We start from the raw sequence: 18,717 nt of genomic DNA, 5'->3' as shown, positions 1-18,717 counted from the left end.
ACAGGTACACTGCATTCTATGGTGCTTTGTTTTATTATGCATTGCAGATACTGTGGGGTTTTTTTTTTTAAACTGATTGAACATTTGTGGCAACCCTGCATCAAGCAAATCTATTGGTGCCATTTTCCAATAGCATTTGCTCACTTGCTATGTCTGTGTCACTTTTTAATAATCCTTACAATATTTCAAACTTTTATATTATGACTGTATTTCATTATTACTGTTTTATTGTGACCTGGGATCAGTGGTTTAACGCCTCCTTCGGCCCAAGCCCTGATCATGGAGACCCAGGATGGAGTCCCACGTGGGGCTCCCTGCATGGAGCCTGCCTGTGTCTCTGCCTCTCTCTCTCTCTCTCCTGATTAAATAAAATCTTAAAAAAAAAAAAAAAAAAAAAGCTCTAATGATGATTAGCATTTTAAAGCAATATAGTATTCTTATTTATATTTTTTCATAATTTATTTTTATTAATCTCTACACCCAACATGGAGCTCAAAATTGCAACCCTGAAATCAAGAGTCATACTTTCTCTGAGCCAGCCAGGCCCCCCCAGCAATATAGTATTTTTGACTCATTTTATTGCAACATAGGCTTTCTTGCTGAGGTCTGGAACCAAACTCACAGTATCTCCAAGGTGTGCACACATATCTATTGATAATAATGTAACTGCCACTAAGGGATGGGATGTGTATACTTTAGTGATGGTGAATTTTATGTATCAACTTGGCTAGGCTACAGTATCCAGATTTTTGGCCAAACATTATTCTAGATGTTTCTATGAAGATATTTTTTAGATTAAAATTTAAATCAGCAGACTTGGAGTAAAGCAGATTACTCCCCCTAACATGGGTGGGCATAATTCAATTAAACGAAGAAAAAGGAATTCCCAAGTAAGAAGGAATCCTCCAAGTACATGGTCTTTGGACTTGAACTCCAAGTCTTCCCAGGCCTACCATGCATATTTTGGACTTGCCTCCTCTCTCTCTCTCTCTCTCTCTCTCCCCCCCCCCCATATACAGAGAAATGCTAATTAAAACACTAAGGCACCTTATTATCTGATCATACACCTCATGAATATGATCATTACTACGACCACTACCTTCACATTAAAAGAAAAATAATAGCTGTAAACTTCTTTTCACCAGCTAAAGTTAAATAATTTTGAAAACTGTAACTACTGCTAACAAGAATGCAAAGCAGTATTCTAATACGTGACAAAGGGCATTGTAAAAAGACAGGAAATAACTAGTAACACATACTAAGCCATAAAATTATTGATGGTCTTCATTACACTTTGAATGAAATATATCTTATACATTTTTGAAAATATCCATGTTTGAAAAAAATTCAAAATATCAAAAAAGCAAAACCATAAAGTTGTTCATTAGAACACCATTCATAATGGCAAAAATGAGGGGTCACTTAAATACCTAACAACTGGGATTCATAGACAATAAAATATGTCATATCCATTCACCAGAATGTTAAACACAGCTCCACTAAAATGATGCTGATAAATATATTCTAGCAATATGGAAAATGATTAGTAGAATCTTAAGTGAAAAAAAATCAAGATACAAAATTATGACTCCATTTCCTTAGAAATGCGTACTTGAAAAAACTTAATAGACAAAGTTATAAGGAAAACCGACAGGAAAAGCATCTTAAATAATATGTTTCTTATTTTTTATTATTAAAAAACAGGCAGAAAACCTCTAATTGAAAAAAAAGCACTTAAAATAACAACATACAAATAATTTTTAAAAACCTATTTTCTCTCTAATGAGAAATAGCTAAAATTATTCTATCATGGAAACCTCTTGAACATTAAGAATGCATTTATTAAACAAAAACATCTCATTTAATAGCAAAGTAAAACCTTGATGAAGACAAGTTCAAATACATGCGTTAAAGCTAGTTGAACACTTTTATTCCCCCTCTGTAAATTTAGTGAATATACAAAATAATAATCCCGTCATGCTTACCACTGTACCAAGAAACTGAATGCTCATGTTTCCACCCGCTTCTCGAGAAAGACACTGGGGAAAAAAAAGAAGTATAAAATGAATTCATATCCACACAAAAATGTGTACATGAATGTTCATAGCAGTATTATTAATAGTCAAATAACCTAAATGTCCATCAAGTGGTACATGGATAAACAAAATATGGTATGCTTATATGATGCAATATTATTTGGCTATTAAAAGGAATGCAGTACTGACATAGAAGGTCATCACATAGGACCACATATTATACGATTCTATTTAACATGAAATGTCCAGAATGGGCAAATTTACAGAGATAGGAAGTAGATTAGTACAGTTTGGCTGTTCTTTACAGAAGACTCACAGCTGCCCTGGAGACTTCCTGGTTGTCACAATTTCTTGGGCTAGCACAGATTGCCTAAAAATCCACCAAATGTCACATCTTTTCATTAGTGTAGATTACATTATTCCACTGGTCAAGGAATGTATTGAAAAAAATTTTTGATTCCCCAAGAAATTAGGGTGGGGGGAATGAAACTTGGAGCTTCATGGACCTGTCAACAACTAGGAATGAAAGTAATGAAAATATACATAAACTCTGGTTGTCCTACTGAATAAAGAAACATGCGGGATGCCTGGGTGGCTCAGCAATTGAGTATCTGCCTTCAGCTCAGGGTGTGATCCCGCAGTCCAGGGAACAAGTCCCACATTGGGCTCCCTGCATGGAGCCTGTTTCTTCCTCTGCCTGTGTCTCTGTCTCTCTCTCTTTCTCTCTGTGTGTCTCATGAATAAATAAATAAAATCTTAAAAAAAAAAAAGAAACAAACAAACATGCTCCTAACTCTAGAGCAGGATGCTAAGGGGCAGAGATTGCCAATGCCAAGTCTGGAACAGTTGGAAAGGGTAGCAGATTCCAGAGGTACATTAGATAAAGTTGTCCAGGAAAGAGAAGATGCCTTAAGGCTTCTTCAGACTGCTCAAGAAAAAGCTAGACCTCATGCTTGGATAAGAGACATCTTTGAAAGATCCATCTGGCACAAGTTCAAGAAATGGCTACACCTTGGTATCTAAGTAACAGTTACAAGAAATGATTCCTTGCCATGCCTTACATGGGGCATTTTGTCAGACTGAGACTAGAGAAGCAAGCCCACATTAAAGCCAATAAGAAAAGTTTAGGGGAAAAAGTAAGAAAAATTTCTTCAGAAAGAGTTTCCACATCTTTCTGAAAGTCAAGTCTTATCTAGTAAGTCTGAACTCTTAACTTTCTATTTTGTTCTTCTTGGATAACAGTCTATATACAAAAGTAAATATATGTTAAGTGGTTTCGGAAAGAACTTGTGACAATTTACTTATCGATTTGGTCCAAGTGTTAATGTCATGCTAATTCTGGAGGTGGTTGTGCTTCTACCAAACTTTGAAAAAAATCAAGTATATAAAGCACAAATCAAACTCCTTTTAGAAAGGAAAGAAGGGAGGGGAGAGGGAGGGAAAAGAGAAGAAAGATAAGTGAGGACGGGAAGAAGAAAAGGTGGCTGCCAAGGGAGCATTGCTGGGAGGAAATGAGAAATGACTGCTAATTAGTATGGGGTTTCAAATTTTTGTGTTAGTGAAAATGTTCTACGAGTGATTGTGGTGATGACTGAACAACTCTGTGAAGAGACTAAAAAATGCTGACTTGTGCATTCTGGGTGAACTATGATGTGTGAATTCTATCTCAATAAACCTGTCATATAATGCTAGCATTTGTTTAAAATAACAAGAGGGACAACACAATCCTTCTATGTCCAGAGGGCAGTGAAAAGAGACATAGCCCCTATGTTATGCATGTATTTGTAAATAAAGTAAGTTCAGAGTAATACAATATGATTTATGCATATCTTGTTTTAATTTTAGTTTGCAAGAAATGGATAACTAAATAGTTCATTGGAAGTAAATTATACTTTTTTTCCAGAAAATTCTCACCTGTAAAATTGCTTTATTTATTCCTAACCTGTTCTTCAAAATTCTTTCTTGTGTTCCTCAGAAAAGGCCCAATGACTTCAAAGATTCCACAAAAAATAAAGCAGTTCTAACTAAGTAGCTATATGGTTTGTTTGTTTGTTTTTTAAGTTCCCAGATGTAACTCTGGAGGGAGCAGTAGCCTGCACTCAACTGCATGCCATGAGCTATCACAGATATATTCTTATTTTGTTCCTTTTTTAAAAAGTGTAGGTTGGGGCACCCGGATGGCTCATTGGTTGAGTGTCTGCCTTTGGCTCAGGTCGTGATCCCGAGGTCCTGGGATCAAGTCCCGAATGAGGCTCCCTGCAGGGAGCCTGCTTCTTCCTCTGCCTATGTCTCTGCCTCTCATGAATAAATAAAATCTTTTAAAAAATTAAAATATTAAAAAATAATAAAAAGTGTAGGTTTACTAACCCCAATCTTTAAGATCACTCAAATCATAGAACCCAGAGCAAATCTCCAGAATTCCAGCTAAGCCCCTGGTTCCTGATTGAGGGAAGTTATGCCAGTCAGAAGGAAAGTAGATTAATGCACAATGACAAAATGGTTAGCTCCCCCCTCCCCTGCAAATATTGCCCCCAGTGACCCAACACAATAGTAAACTGACCAGCACACTCAACATGGTGTGGTATAGTGCAGAAAACTCAAAATCAGTATTTTTATCTATTAATTTCACTTTTAAGAATTTAACCTAAGGGAAAAAGTCATGAGTAGGCAAAAACAACAAAAACAAAAGACACCCATAGCTACAAAAATGACATCACAGTTGCAGTTTACAGATTCTAAAATCTTCAAGCAGGTTAAATGGTTAAAGTGGTTAAATAAATTATGGTATAATCCATGCATCCATTAAAAAATTTGAGACATTAAAAATGTTTATAGTATATTTCTAAGTGCAAAAATAAAGAACAAAACAATAGGTCGGGAAGATATCATGTTAAAAACTTGTATATGTTAAAGATAAAATTCTAGCATAAATAATGCACATAAAACAGTTAACTATTATTTCTGGGTGGAAGATATTAGTTGGCTTTTTTTTTTTTTTGGCTTACCTATTATTCCTATTCTTCCAAATGTACATATATAATTTCATAAAGGCAAAAAGAGAAATGGTACAGAATGGAACAAAATCAATTATCTCCCTCAATGTCCTAAGGGATTAAGAACTAAGTCTTGAATCCTGGGTTCTGACACTGGCACTTCTACTTTGGTCATCCATCCATCAATCCATCCATACATCCAACCATCCATCTATCCATTCATCTGTCCATTAGCTATATTGAGTTGAGCACTGCTAGCTGAGTTAAAATTCACCCTCTGGGAGACTGAAGGAAAAAAGAGAATTCTACAATAAATTATAGGGGCATCTGGCTGGCTTAATCAGTAGAACATGGGACTCTTGATCTGGGACTGTGAGTTCAAGCCCCACATTGGGGATAGTGATTGCATTAAAAAAGGAAACAAAATAAATTATAATTCAATATGATAAATCCATAGTACAAAACATACAAAGTATTAAAGGATGAGAGGCAAACCAGCTAAATGCCCAGAAAGGTCAAGGAAGATTTGCAGATACACATTAGAGCTGGGGATTAAAAAATTAGCAGGCATTCTCCAAAAAGGAAATAAATGAAACACTTTGGTTGGATGGGACAGTGTGCATGAATTTCAGATTAAGAAAAAGCCTGGTGATTTTAAGGTGTGGTGAATGGTTTCATACGGCCAGAGATAGGTTTGGCTGCTGGAGTAAAGGGGCATGAAAGGAAAACCAAGAAGGAATTACAGAGCCAGGTCCCATCTTGCAGAGTTCATACTTTACAAAGTATTACCATTTAAAAATTGGGGAGTAACGTGGTTGCTTAAGAAAGATTGAAGTCTAAAAAAAAAAAGAAAGAAAGATTGAAGTCTGATGTAAGGTTGAGGATAAACAGGAATGAGGGAGGAGGTGGGCGGGGAGCCCAAGAAAAATGCAGCAGGTAGCAATCACTCAAGTAAGGAGGACTCAAAGGCTAGAAGTAAACCCAAAAGTAGAGCTAAGCCTGTTTCATTCCCAGAAACTTATAATTTGGAGGGCAAACAGATCTCAAAATCTACATTTTGTTTTACTTATGAGGAATAAACGTGCAGGGATATAAAAGTAATTTGCCTACACTACAGTAGAAGAATAAGAATTCCAATTCAAGCAGTTGTGCAGGGTTGGGCTATCTCTACTGTGTAGGATGGAATATCTCTACAATAAGGACTAGGTCATCACTTAGGACAAGGACCATTTCTTGCACTTCCTCCTTAATCCCAACAGCATGCGTATCAGTGCCACAAAATGGAAATGAAAAAAATCAATTTTCACCAAGAATTCTGAAGCTTTTCCATACCAAGAAAGACAAGAGTGACCTACATATCTCTCTCAATCTTCAACTATCTAGCCGAAGTTTTAGCTGGGCAGAGCTGGAGGTGTAGCTGTCAAAAAATTAGGGAAAGGAATGCTATAGAATTATGTAGACTGAGGATAGGCAGTTCAATGATATGCTGTAATTCTAGGAGTAGTGAGGAAAATACTCAGTGAAAGCATCGCCATTCCTACAAACCCAAGCCTCAGCAGTTAAATTTTCTCTCCTCAAAAGCCTGAGGCAGAGATCCAGAATCCAGTCTATATTTACCAGCACAAAGTGAGCACAACTGACCACCTGTGTCATGCAGCAACACACTTAATCCTAACAGCTGTGAAGAAAGAGAAATTTTCTGATTGAAAAGTGTAGCTACTAGATTCTGGGAAGATGGCAGTGGTGGCATGGTTTCTGAATCTTCCACAGAAACACTGAAGAGACCCAGCAGCAATAAACATCCCTAGCACCCCAGATGTTATCTACAAATACCATTTCCCACTCCAAGAAATCAAGGCTTCTCAGCAGAATGGCTGATCCCGGGGTTTGGGGGCAGAGATAAGGCTGCTACATCTCATCACATCAGAAAGCAAGGGAGCTATCAAAGATTGGGGCAAGTTACAAAGACTCAGGGCTCAGGAAATTCCCTGGCCAAAGCTGGCAAAATCTGACCATGAGTAAGGATTATAACTGCAATGGATTAAAGCAGACCAACTATGTTTGAAGCCATGAGTTCAAAATGGATACCAGAAACAAAATAACAGTCTAATTTAGTCACTTTTGAAGAATGACAGGGAACCAACTCTTCGGGACTGGAAAGTAAAGGGAAAAGATCCAGCATTTATCTTACGTCTTTTCTATGAATGCTGTAGTCCTGGATAACCCAAGAAACAGTTGAGATACAGTTTCTCTTTAAAGAATCAATCCTGGTAATAAATGAAAAAAAGAAAAAAAAAAAAAAAAGACAACATTGAGACATCAGCATTTTGTAAACCTTAAGGAATTTATTGACCGAAGCTTGAGTATCAATGTAGAGGTGACCAGACCTCTGTATGAGGTGTGCCACACCATTTTATGACCCAATCTTGCCAAAGATAATGGCATTGGAATCTGATTACATCTCTGGAGCCAAATATCAATTTATAGAAAACAAAGGAGGGAAGACATGTAAAACCACACCACTGAGAAGCAATCAGCTCAGTTCTGACAATGGAAAACTGTACAGGACAAACAGTCCTGTTCCTTGAACAAAAAAAATGCAAAAAATAATTTTAAAAAATTCTATAGACATGTCCCTCTAGCTACTGTTCCCTTTGTCCTTTACAGCCAAACTCTGTAAAAAGCTCTTTCTCTTCATGGTCTCTACCTTGTCCCTTTCCATTCTCCTCTGAACCTGCTCCCATGTGTTTTTTTCCCCACTGTTCATCTGCAGTCCTTCATCAAGATCACCCACGGTTTCCATGTTGCCTTACCTATCGATAAGTTGGCTTTGTCCTCATCCAGCAATGCTATGAACTGTCAATTATTCTCTCTCCCAAATACAATTCTTTCATGGACTTCAAGTTTTCTCCTACCTCCCTGAAAGCTCCTTCTTAGCCTCATGCAATTTCCACCTGCAGGAGGTCCCCAGGGCCCAGACCTAGGCTCTCTTCTCTTTTCCATCTACTTTCTTTTCTTTTTTTTTTTTTTTTTAAAGCAAAGGGCTTTCTTTTTTTTTTTTTTTAATTTTTATTTATTTACTTATGATAGTCACAGAGAGAGAGAGAGAGAGGCAGAGACACAGGCAGAGGGAGAAGCAGGCTCCATGCATCGGGAGCCTGATATGGGATTCGATCCCGGGTCTCCAGGATCGCGCCCTGGGCCAAAGGCAGGCGCCAAACCGCTGCGCCACCCAGGGATCCCTTCCATCTACTTTCTTTCCCTGTGTCATCTCATTGACATCCATGCTCCCCTACAGTTCCAATCCCCATCTTAAAATAAATCAACTTTAATGAAATATAACTTATGTACAGAAGACTACATTCCATTTAAAGTATAGAATTCAATGACTTTCGACAACTATAAGAAACCACCACCACAGTCAACACACAGAACATTCCCACCACCTCCAAAATGTTCTTCCTGCCCTTTCACAGTCCAACCTTGGTCCTTACCTCTAGGCAATCACTGATCTGCTGTCTAATAAACGAGTTCATTTTATTCACCAAATGGATATTGTTTCAACACCATTTAAGAGAATTTCACATTAAAATTTCTTAGCATCTTTGCCAATAATCAACTGATCACCTGTAACTGGATCTATGTCTATACTTTATTCTCTTCTATCTATCTATCTACCCATATCATACTGTCCTGATACTGCTGTTTCATAATTAATCTTGAAATCAAGTTATATATTTCTTCCAACTTTGTGTTTCTTTTTAAAAATTGTTTTGGCTCCTACGACTTTTCAACTAACAGTTTTTTTGGTGATAAGCAATATAATAAAATTTACCGTTTTAACCATTCATAGGTACACAGTTCAGCGTATTAAATATATTTATGATGATGAGAAACAGATCATCATAACTTTCTCATCCTGCAAATCTGAAATTCTACACCCACTGAACAACAACTTCCCCTTCCCTCCCTCCCCATAGACCCTGGTAACCACCATTCTACTTTCTGTTTCAATGAACCTGATGGCTTTAGGTGCCTCAAATAAGTGGGTGTATATAGTATTTGTCTGATTTACTTCACTTAGCATAATGTCCTCATGGTTTAACCATGTTGTAGCATGTGACAGGATTTCTTTCCTTTTTACAGCTGAATACTACTCCAGTGTATGCATATACCACATTTTGTTTATCCATTCATCTGTCGGTGGACATTTTGGTTGCTTCTACCTCCTGGCTATTCTAAATAATGCTGCAATGAACTGGGGTGTTCAAATACCCCCTTTAAGACCCTGCTTTCAGGAAGCCTAGATAGCTCGGCGGTTGAGCATCTTCCTTTGGCCCAGGGTATGATCCTGGAGTCACGGGATCAAGTCCCACATCGGGCTCCCTGCATAGAGCCTGCTTCTCTCTCTGCCCGTGTCTCTGCCTCTCTCTCTCTCTGTCTCTAATGAATAAATAAAGAAAATCTTCAAAAAAAAAAAAAAGACCCTGTTTTCAATTCTTTCAGATATATATCTAGAAGTGAGACTGCTGGACCATTTAGTAGTACTATTTTTAATTTTTTGAAGAACTCTCCTACTGTTTTCCATACAAGCTGTGCCATTTTACCATTTTGCCAACAGTGCACAAGGATTCCAATTTCTTTATATTCTCACCAACACTTGTTATTTTCTGTTGGCCTTTTTTGGGGGTAGTAGCCATCCTAATGTGAGATGACATCTCATTGTCAGTTTCATTTATATTTTTATGATGATGAGTGATGTTTAGCAAATTTCCCTATGTTTATTGTTTGTTTGTATATAATCATTAGAGAAATGTCTATTTAAGTCCTTTGATCATTTTCAAGTCAGGTTAGTTTTTGGGGTAACTGGGTTACTCAGTCAGTTAAGCATTTGACTCTTGATTTCAGCTCAGGTCAGATCTCAGGGTTCTGGGATTGAGCCCCAAACTGAGGCTCCTTGATCACCAGAGAGTCTGCTGGGTATTCACTCTCTCTCCCTTTCCTTCTGACCTTCCACCCTCCCCACTCACACATTCTCTCTCTAAAATAAATAAATAAATCTTTTTTTTTTTAAGGTTTTATTTATTCATTTGAGGGGGAGAGAAAGAGCATGAACAGTGGGGGAGAGACAGAGGGAAAAGGAGAAGCAGACTCCCTGCTGTGCAGAGAGCCTGACAAGAGGCCCGATGTCAGGACCCCAAGATTATGACCTAAGCTAAAGGCAGACACCCATCTGAGCCACCCACGTGCCCCTAATTAAATAAATCTAAATAAATAAATAAATAAGGTTCATCTTCTTGTTAAGTGCTAATTCTTTATACATTCTAGATATTAACCCCTTATCAAATATATGATTTGCAAATATTTTCTCCCATTCACTCTATTGTTTGTGTCCTTTGATGTACAGACATTTTTAAGTTTGATGTAATCCTATTTATGTTTGACTTTGTTGCCTATGACTCTGGTGTTATATCTAAGAAATCTTTCTTAAGTCTAGTGTCATGAAGCTTTTGGTCTCCATTATCTTCTTTAGGTCTTTAATCCACTTGAGTTAATTTTTGTGTATGGCATAAGATCTTTTGTATGTGGCAGACCCATGCTTTGAGAGAAAATCTAAAGGCTCATGACTATGGGATTTATGTTTTCAATTCCCATTTGTCCTATGAGTTCAAAGTCAAAAAGAATTATTGATTTGCCTCTCCAAACCTGTTCCACCTAACTCCTATCTCAGCAAATACTGCTCTCCTTCACTCAGTTGCTTACCCTTCACTCTTTAACTTCTTTCACACCTGGTATCTGATCTGTCGATTTTTCCTGCCATTTTGCCCAAATATATGTCAAATTATTTTGCCATCTTCACCACTACCACCTTCGTCTAAGCCAAGGCTTGGCAAACTCTTTCTGTAAAGGGCCATATAGTAAACATTTTAGACTTTGTGAGGCAAAATTGAGAATATTATGTAGCTAGTTACGGAACAAGAGAGAAAACAGATTTTCACAATATTTTGGGGCAATATTCATGATATAATGCCTAAGCACAATTTTTTGATAATACTGCAGTAAGGAAAATGGAATTCTCTTATCTAGGGATAAAATTGTTTTAATTGGGGCTCAAAGTTAGTGTTCTCTATCATCAAAATCAATGGCAAATATGTATCCATTAATGCTGATCTGCAATGAGATTTTACCTATTTCATCTTTTTAAAACAAGATTTTATTTACTTGACAGAGAGAGGGAGAAAAAGCACAAGCAAGGGAAAGTGGCAGAGGGAAAGGGAGAAGCATGCTCCGTACTGAGCAAGGAGCCCAACGTGGGGCTCAATCCCAGGACCCAAGGATCATAACCTGAGCCGAAGGTAGACGCTTAACTGAATGAGCCATCCAGATATCCCACTATTTCATCTTTGATAATACCTTTTCCCACAGATAGTTACTGCCAAATACTGATGACAATCCATAGACACAGGATTTTACTTAAGCATATTCATTGTTTGGAAGGCATTTATAGAATTTTGTTAGATTACTCTCCTGGTATTTGCCTTTAGCCTAACATTACATTGTTGTTTGATCACTTCCAATTTTAGGCTAGGTGGAAGATCCTCAATTGTACAGTGAAATGGATTTTAAAATATGGAAATTTCCTTTGCTTTTGCATTGAGGTTTGAAAAAATGCTGCTGAAACTATAGTTCACTTCTTGTTTTAATCTTTTGACAGCCTGGGAAGTATAAAAAGCAGCTTGACATTAGTTGTGATTCAAACATTAATTGTTGTCAAAATGTTACTACCACAGTATAAATTTTGCATGTAAGCACTGTTTTGTCTTGCAATTTTAGGCTGAATTTGTTGATAAACATCAAATCTGCAGCATAAGCTAATTCTCCTCACAGCTATTCAATGTTGGAAAACACTGGCTGAGAGTGGTTCTTCTTGTTCGGAAAAATTTAAATATTCGTTCTGAGCTCAAAATAAATCACAATAAACTTTACTACTACTAAGCCACTGAATTTCTGTGTGATAGGGAAAACTGGGGTATTAAGGTTCCATTTAACAAAAATTCCAAAAGTACTCATAGCAAATAAAAACAAATCAATGTAGTTGTATTCCAGTAAAGCTGTATTTATGGACACTGAAATCTAAATCTCACATACTTTCCATGTGTCATGAAATTCTATTCTACTTTTAATTTTTTCCAACCATTTAAAAATGTGATAACCACTCAACTTGTGAGCCATCCAAACACAGGCCCTTGACTAGACTTGGCCTATTCCTGGCCTCAGCCATCAGCAACTCTCAGCTATACAACTACAATGATTGTATAAATGGCTCCCTTATTTCCGCCACTAGTCCCCTGTGGTCCAACCTCCTCACAGCAGTGCTTTTAAATCATATCCTATCATTCTATTCAAAACCCCTCAAAAGCTCCACAGTGGGAATTGAATAAAACCCAAACTTTGGCCTACCAAGATTCTGTACAATCTAATCCCTGCCTATCTTCTTCTACTCTCCTAAGCTATACTCAAGACACTGGCCTTCCCTCAGACCTCTACACAAACCAAGGCAGTTCCTGTCTCAGAGCCTTTGCACTTGCCATTCCTGCGACTTGGGACTTTCACCCTCTAAATTTTCGCATGGCTGCCCCCTTCTCCTTACAGGTCTCAACTCTATGTTAGCTATTCAGAAACAACTTTCTAGCCACTCTAGCTAAAATCGCCTCCTACAGGTACTTTCTGTGAGTTATACTGTTTTATAGCCTTTATTAACCTTCTTCGTACTCAAATTACCTTACTTATGTGCTTACATTTGATATCTACATCTCTGTTGTAAATGTTGTACATGTTGTGAGGGGGAGGGGGATATCAAAGCAAGGAGGAGAAGTGGGAGGAAGAGAAAGACAGAAGTGCCCAAACCTGACACAGCTCAGCAGTAAGGACTGACATAAAAAAAATAGGGAAATAAAATTTCATTCAAACTGGAATTTACCTCTATACAAAAAACAGGAATATACAATTTTCCCACAGTTTATGATTAAGACAATTAGGTTTTAGAATTCACAAAGAACAAAGTATCAGAGCTTACAAAGAGTCTGAGACATGCCAAAACAAATAGGAACTGACCATTTGATAAGCTAGTAACAGAAAGTAAAATAAAATAAAAATTAAGACTTTTATTTTCATGAAATGTATCCCAGCCTTATTAAAATATTTTCTCCAAGTGTTTTTTACACCATTTCCTATTTTGAGTGGCACTTCAGAGCTAGATAAAAACTTTCTTCTGTCCTTATTTTGATACTCTGCTCCAACATGCACAAAATATATACCTTTTTTTTTTCTGTAAAGAAAAGTATATTCAAGAAGTAAGGCTTTGATGATTGAAACGACTTCAACATTTGTGAGAATCAAGTTCATACAAAATTAGGAAAGGCTGTTCACTCAAAAAAAGTAGGACATCCACAAAATAATAAATGCTCCAAAAATATCTTTCTGGGACAATAAAATCATAGGCAATTTAACCTTTAAAAGTAATCTCACTGAAAAGTCAGAGGAAGAAATAGTAATAGTTTTCTTTTTCCCCTCACTGATTTCCAACATGATAATGTGTTGTAAAGGCCATTACTACAGGATTTGTCTTATCACTCTCCAACGTAGCTCCTTGTATTCTTTTCCACGTTTACTACAATCAGTGTTTATACTATTCAAAATTCTCTTCTGGCAGCTACTAAGATATAATTTTCTAGTAAACAGTAGAGGATAAAAAAAATATGTGGGGGGAGGAGCAGGGGAGACGCAGAATGACATTTTCCCATTACAGTAAATTTTTAAAAGCAACTCCAAATCATAAAACCAATGCCACTAGAGACAAGAAAACTGCTAAGCTTCTGGGACTCCATTACAAAAGCAGGTAGATGTGTCAAAATTAATATTTCAAATTATAGTTGTAAATACATCCCAGCTGTTAAATTGTGATTAAATTTTTCAAAGCATAGTTAAAGGAGTTATTTCTGTTCTCCTGGTGGGCTTGTTTCTAAGATGTGTAACTGTAATTGATGTTTTCAGGAATGTGAAAAGGAGATGGTTAATAATTACTCTCTCATTTCCCATTTCTTTGGGAAAAAATACCAAACCCCACTTACTAAGTTATATATTTATATATCCTATACATCCTAAATAAATGGTTTCATATTACATTTGATAACTCTAGGGTAATCACATGCATATAGTACAAAATAACAACTAATTACTTCTAAGGGGATGAGGAGAAACAGCTGAAAACAGGGAAAACATTTATTTTGGGACTAAAAACAGAAGATAATCACTTCCAAAAAAAAAAAAGAAGATGAACACTTCCCAAATCCACTTTTTTTTTTGGCACTGGCAAAGAATAAGGAAACACATAAGTTACTCCATTTAATTTTTGAATTAAAATATAATTAAAACATTTACTTTAGCACCTATACACATTTATTAGGATTATAACAAAAGTTGGTTCCCAGAAGTTGTGAGAGTTACTTTCATCTAAAAAACTAAAAAAAAAAAAAAAAAAAAAAAAAAAAAAACCTAAAAAAAAGGAAATAACTTATTTTTTAACTTCCCTTACTCAAGAGGTATAAGAATCAATTCATTTTCTTCAAAAAGAGAAAAATAGGTTTAAAATTTAAAAATTATTCACTCTATACAGATAAGCATTTGCAAACATATCACAGTTAATCCACAAACACCATTACATATCTTCTATCATATTTATGTGTTTATATATAATATTCTATATTATACCAGCCCACTGAGAATTTTAAGTTATCATGTTATATAATCTACTTAACATTGCAATCAGTTCACAAATAATCCATTTAATCTGGGATTCTGTAGTAAATAACATGACATTCATGTGAGACTATTCCAAATGTGTCTGCTTTAACATAGAAAATTAGTTCCACATAGTTGAGTATCAATAACCCATTCAATGTAGAATGCCCTGGTACCGCAGTCAGCTTTGTACTGTTACTTATCATAAATTTATCTTCTCCTGAAAATATTTAACCAAGAATATGAGAAATAAAAAGAAAAAAAGCCTTCAAAGGTACATCATGAATGGCTTCACATCACATAAATGCAGAGATTGTTAGACCTTAGCAGGATCTCAAGATATTTTCAAAAGTATTTAGCTACTCTTCAGGCCTGTAGACAACCTGCTGTGAGCAGGTGGATAGAAGAAATCATGCCACACAAAGAAACAGGCCAATAGCAGTTAGTCGGCAGCTCTGCTTCCAAATGTTCAAACTACGTGACTACACAAAATCAAAATCTAGTATGTAAAATGCTAACAAGAAACAACACATTAAATCCCAGCAGACAAATTACACTGTAAGAAATGGAAGACTATTTGAGTTGTTCAAAGTAAAACTGAAGAGCCTCTTTCAAGGTAAAAAAAAGAATGCTTCACAGGAATAGAGTGTAGTCAAAAAAAAAAAAAAAGGAATAGAGTGTAGTCACAGAAATTAAAAAGAAAAAGAAAGTTCTATTTGTTTCATGCTAGATAGGTGCTAGGGTGTATGAAGACATACAGTAAGCTCTACATGTACAGAACACAGAAAATCATTTGATCCAATACTTAACTATATGCTGTAGGATAGAAATCATTCTGTGTATTAAAAACAGTCCTAATTTTTGTTAAAGTTCTAAAATAAAATGTGAAAAGTTCATTAACTAGATGATAAATTCATCTTCTGCTGAAAAGTGAATTTAGTTCATCTACTCCTAATTTTAAATGATAAAAACCCAAACTGTTGTTGACACAGGGAAGCATGAAAAAACCAATACATTTTTCTTCTACAAGCACTCTTATTTAGGAAAGGTTTTGTTTATGAGTTAACCACTAGCCACATGTGTCTACTGGGGACTTGAAATGTGACTAGTACAATTAAGAAACTAAATTTCCCATTTTATTTAATAGTAAATAATTTAAAAATAGAAGCTGTGGAATACACTTTTCTTTACACATGATTTCATCGTTCTGGTACGACTACATTTCACATTCATCATTCTGTTGCTTGAGCTGTTATCAGTATATTCTTATATGCATGTCAGGCGTGTTGTTCCTGATACCACATTAATAATTTTTTATATTATTTTGTCTTGAAATGCTAACATTTTGAATATACGGAGTTAAACGAAATGGATTAGTGAAATTAATCTCACTTGTTTTTACCTTATTTATTTATTCATGAGAGACACACAGAGAGGAAGAGACACAGGCAGAGGGAGAAGCAGGCTCCCTGCAGAGAGCTCAATGCGGGACTGGATCCCAGGACCCCAGGATCACAACCCAAGCCAAAGGCAGACACACAACAACTGAGCCATTCAGGTGCCCCTTGCTTTTACCTTCTTAATGTGGCTACTCAGAAACGTAAAACTGTGTGTATATGGTTCATTAGATTTCTATTGGACAATGCTGCTCCATTTTATCACTTTTTAATTTGGTAATTTGAAAATGAGACGATACCTTCCCACAATAGAAATGAGAAATGACTGTATATTCTCAGATTATACCACTTAGACCTACTTTTTTTTTTTTTTTTTTTTAAGATTTTATTTATTTGGGGATGCCTGGGTGGCTCAGCAGTTGAGTGTCTGCCTTTGGCTCAGGGTGTGATCCTGTGGTCCTAGGGTCGAGTACTGCATCCCGGAGTCTGCTTCTTCCTCTGACTGTGTCTCTGCCTCTCTCTATCTGTGTCTCTTATGAATAAAAAATTAAAATCTAAAAAAAAAAAAAAATTTAAAATCTTAAAAAAAAAAAGAATCTGTGAATGTCAGATGTTTGGAAATTAAAGAAAATTGATAAAACAACTAAGAAGGCTGCCATATGAACATAGCTTAATTTGATGACTTCTTAGAAGAAATAAAATCTAAATCTTAAAAGTGTAGATAAGACAGATTTCTTTGTTTTGTTTTTTGTTTTGAAGATTTTATTTATTTATTTAGGTAGTTATTTAGTTATATATTTATTTATTTGAGAGAGTGCACATGTGCAGAAGAGCAAGAGCACAAGAGTGAGCACATGAGCAGGGACAGGAACAGAAGCAGATTCCACACTAAGTGGAGCCCGACAGGGCCCAATCCCACAACCTTGAGTCACAACCTGAGCTGGAACCAAGAGTCTGAACGAATGCTCAACAGATTGAACTACCCAGGTGCCCCAAGACAGATTTAATTTCTGAAATTACAAAATGCAAGAGGTCTATCCATGCATTCATCTCCTCATCCATTTGTCCAGTTACTGAGACTTTACATTTGCCAGGAATTCAGCACAACAATAATAATTAAAGGTCAAATCAAAACTGAAATTTTTGATCAATTAAAAAGTTAGTAATCTATGAAATTCATTATCCAAGTGACGGTACATGCCAAATTACCATTTATTTTTAAAGAAATTCATGGATAATATTAAGCTTATGAGGTTTACCAATGAAAACCAGGAAAATAGATAATGTGATATGACTGAATTTCATTGGATGCATAAGGAGCTAATTCCTAAAGAAAGGGTATGCTTCTTCCCCAATTATTTTATCATCTAATCAGATAAAGATGTTAATTGCTACTTTTCATGTAGTCACAGGGATTCAGTTATAAAACTAAATAGGTGTTGGGACGCCTGGGTGGCTCAGCGGTTGAGCCTCTGCCTTTGGCTCAGGGCGTGATCCTGGAGTCCTGGGATCGAGTCCCACCTCAGGCTTCCGGCATGGAGTCTGCTTCTCCTTCTGCCTATGTCTCTGACTCTCTCTGTGTCTCTCATGAATAAATAAATAAAATCTTAAAAAAAAAAAAACAAAAAACCTAAATAGGTGTTAAGTACTCACATAACCTTAGGATGCTAGACTAGCTACCTAGTAGAACATGCTAGGAACTGCAAAACTAACAATTGCCCCACCTTAAGAGAATCTCCCACCTTAAGAGAATATGAAAAATTAATCAGTGGAGGTGAGTTCTTAAGCTAAGAACCCAATACTTTGGGTTCAAGGTTGAATACTTTAAGCTAAGTGAAAGGGATTTTATAAGAATCACTTGGTTTTCCATGTATCTCCTGGTTTTGAAGGACACCTAGGTAAGATCAGCAATTGTTTTGGTGACAAAGCAGGAAGAAAAGAGTTTGATGAGGCATGCATTTATAATTATTTCTTGTGGCCCAGATATAGATCATGCAGAAGAAACTCAAGCTAGGTCATTATGAGAGATCTTGTTCAATAGGAAAACCTGGAGCGATGTGAAACGGGAGGGTAAAGGCAATTGAAAAAAAACGAGCAGACTTTAAGAGTTCTGCAGGTGAGAAATTCTCCCAAATCCACAGAAGTGTCCTTAAAGACAACAGCCAACTTTGGATGCTTGCCATGCCCCCAAAATAATGAATGACCGGTTACATTAGCCTGGGTCACCCTAGTTCTTACCATGTTCCTCCTCTCTTTACCCCAAACTTCAACTTTGGAGAGAACTCGGAATGCAAGTACGAAGTGGGAGAGTATATAAAGCAAGGGAGAAGAAAGCAACAACACTCCCATCTCCCCACAGAAATTTCTCAGTCTGAGGTGGAAGTGCTTGAGATTCTATCTCTCTCTCTCTCTCTCTCCCTCCCCCTCTGCTGCCCCTTCCCCCACTCACATGCTCTCTCTCTCTCCCAAATAAATTTTTTTTAAATCTTT

General features: G+C 36.5%; 1 protein-coding gene, 1 long non-coding RNA gene and 1 pseudogene across 4 annotated transcripts in view; 2 read left to right on the top strand and 1 right to left on the bottom strand.

Annotated features, from left to right (window-relative positions):
• The window catches only part of PCCA (propionyl-CoA carboxylase subunit alpha), a 462,758-nt gene that overhangs the window by 75,291 nt on the left and 368,750 nt on the right, over positions 1–18,717 (bottom strand). For all 3 annotated transcript variants that reach the window (XM_038569960.1, XM_038569959.1, XM_038569963.1), the window contains one exon: positions 1,986–2,039. In XM_038569960.1, coding sequence (XP_038425888.1) covers positions 1,986–2,039 — 54 coding nt within the window. The remainder of the gene's footprint in view (positions 1–1,985; positions 2,040–18,717) is intronic.
• Positions 1–18,717, top strand: part of LOC119865226 — a 67,955-nt gene that overhangs the window by 6,605 nt on the left and 42,633 nt on the right. The gene's annotated exons all lie outside the window — the stretch shown is intronic.
• Positions 2,762–3,453, top strand: LOC111091698 (annotated as a pseudogene).

The sequence above is a fragment of the Canis lupus genome, chromosome 22 (assembly GCF_011100685.1).
Source record: "Canis lupus familiaris isolate Mischka breed German Shepherd chromosome 22, alternate assembly UU_Cfam_GSD_1.0, whole genome shotgun sequence".
NCBI classification, from domain to species: Eukaryota; Metazoa; Chordata; class Mammalia; order Carnivora; family Canidae; genus Canis; species Canis lupus.
Note: the sequence above shows the minus strand (reverse complement) of the source record. Positions and strands in the feature narration are given on the sequence as shown.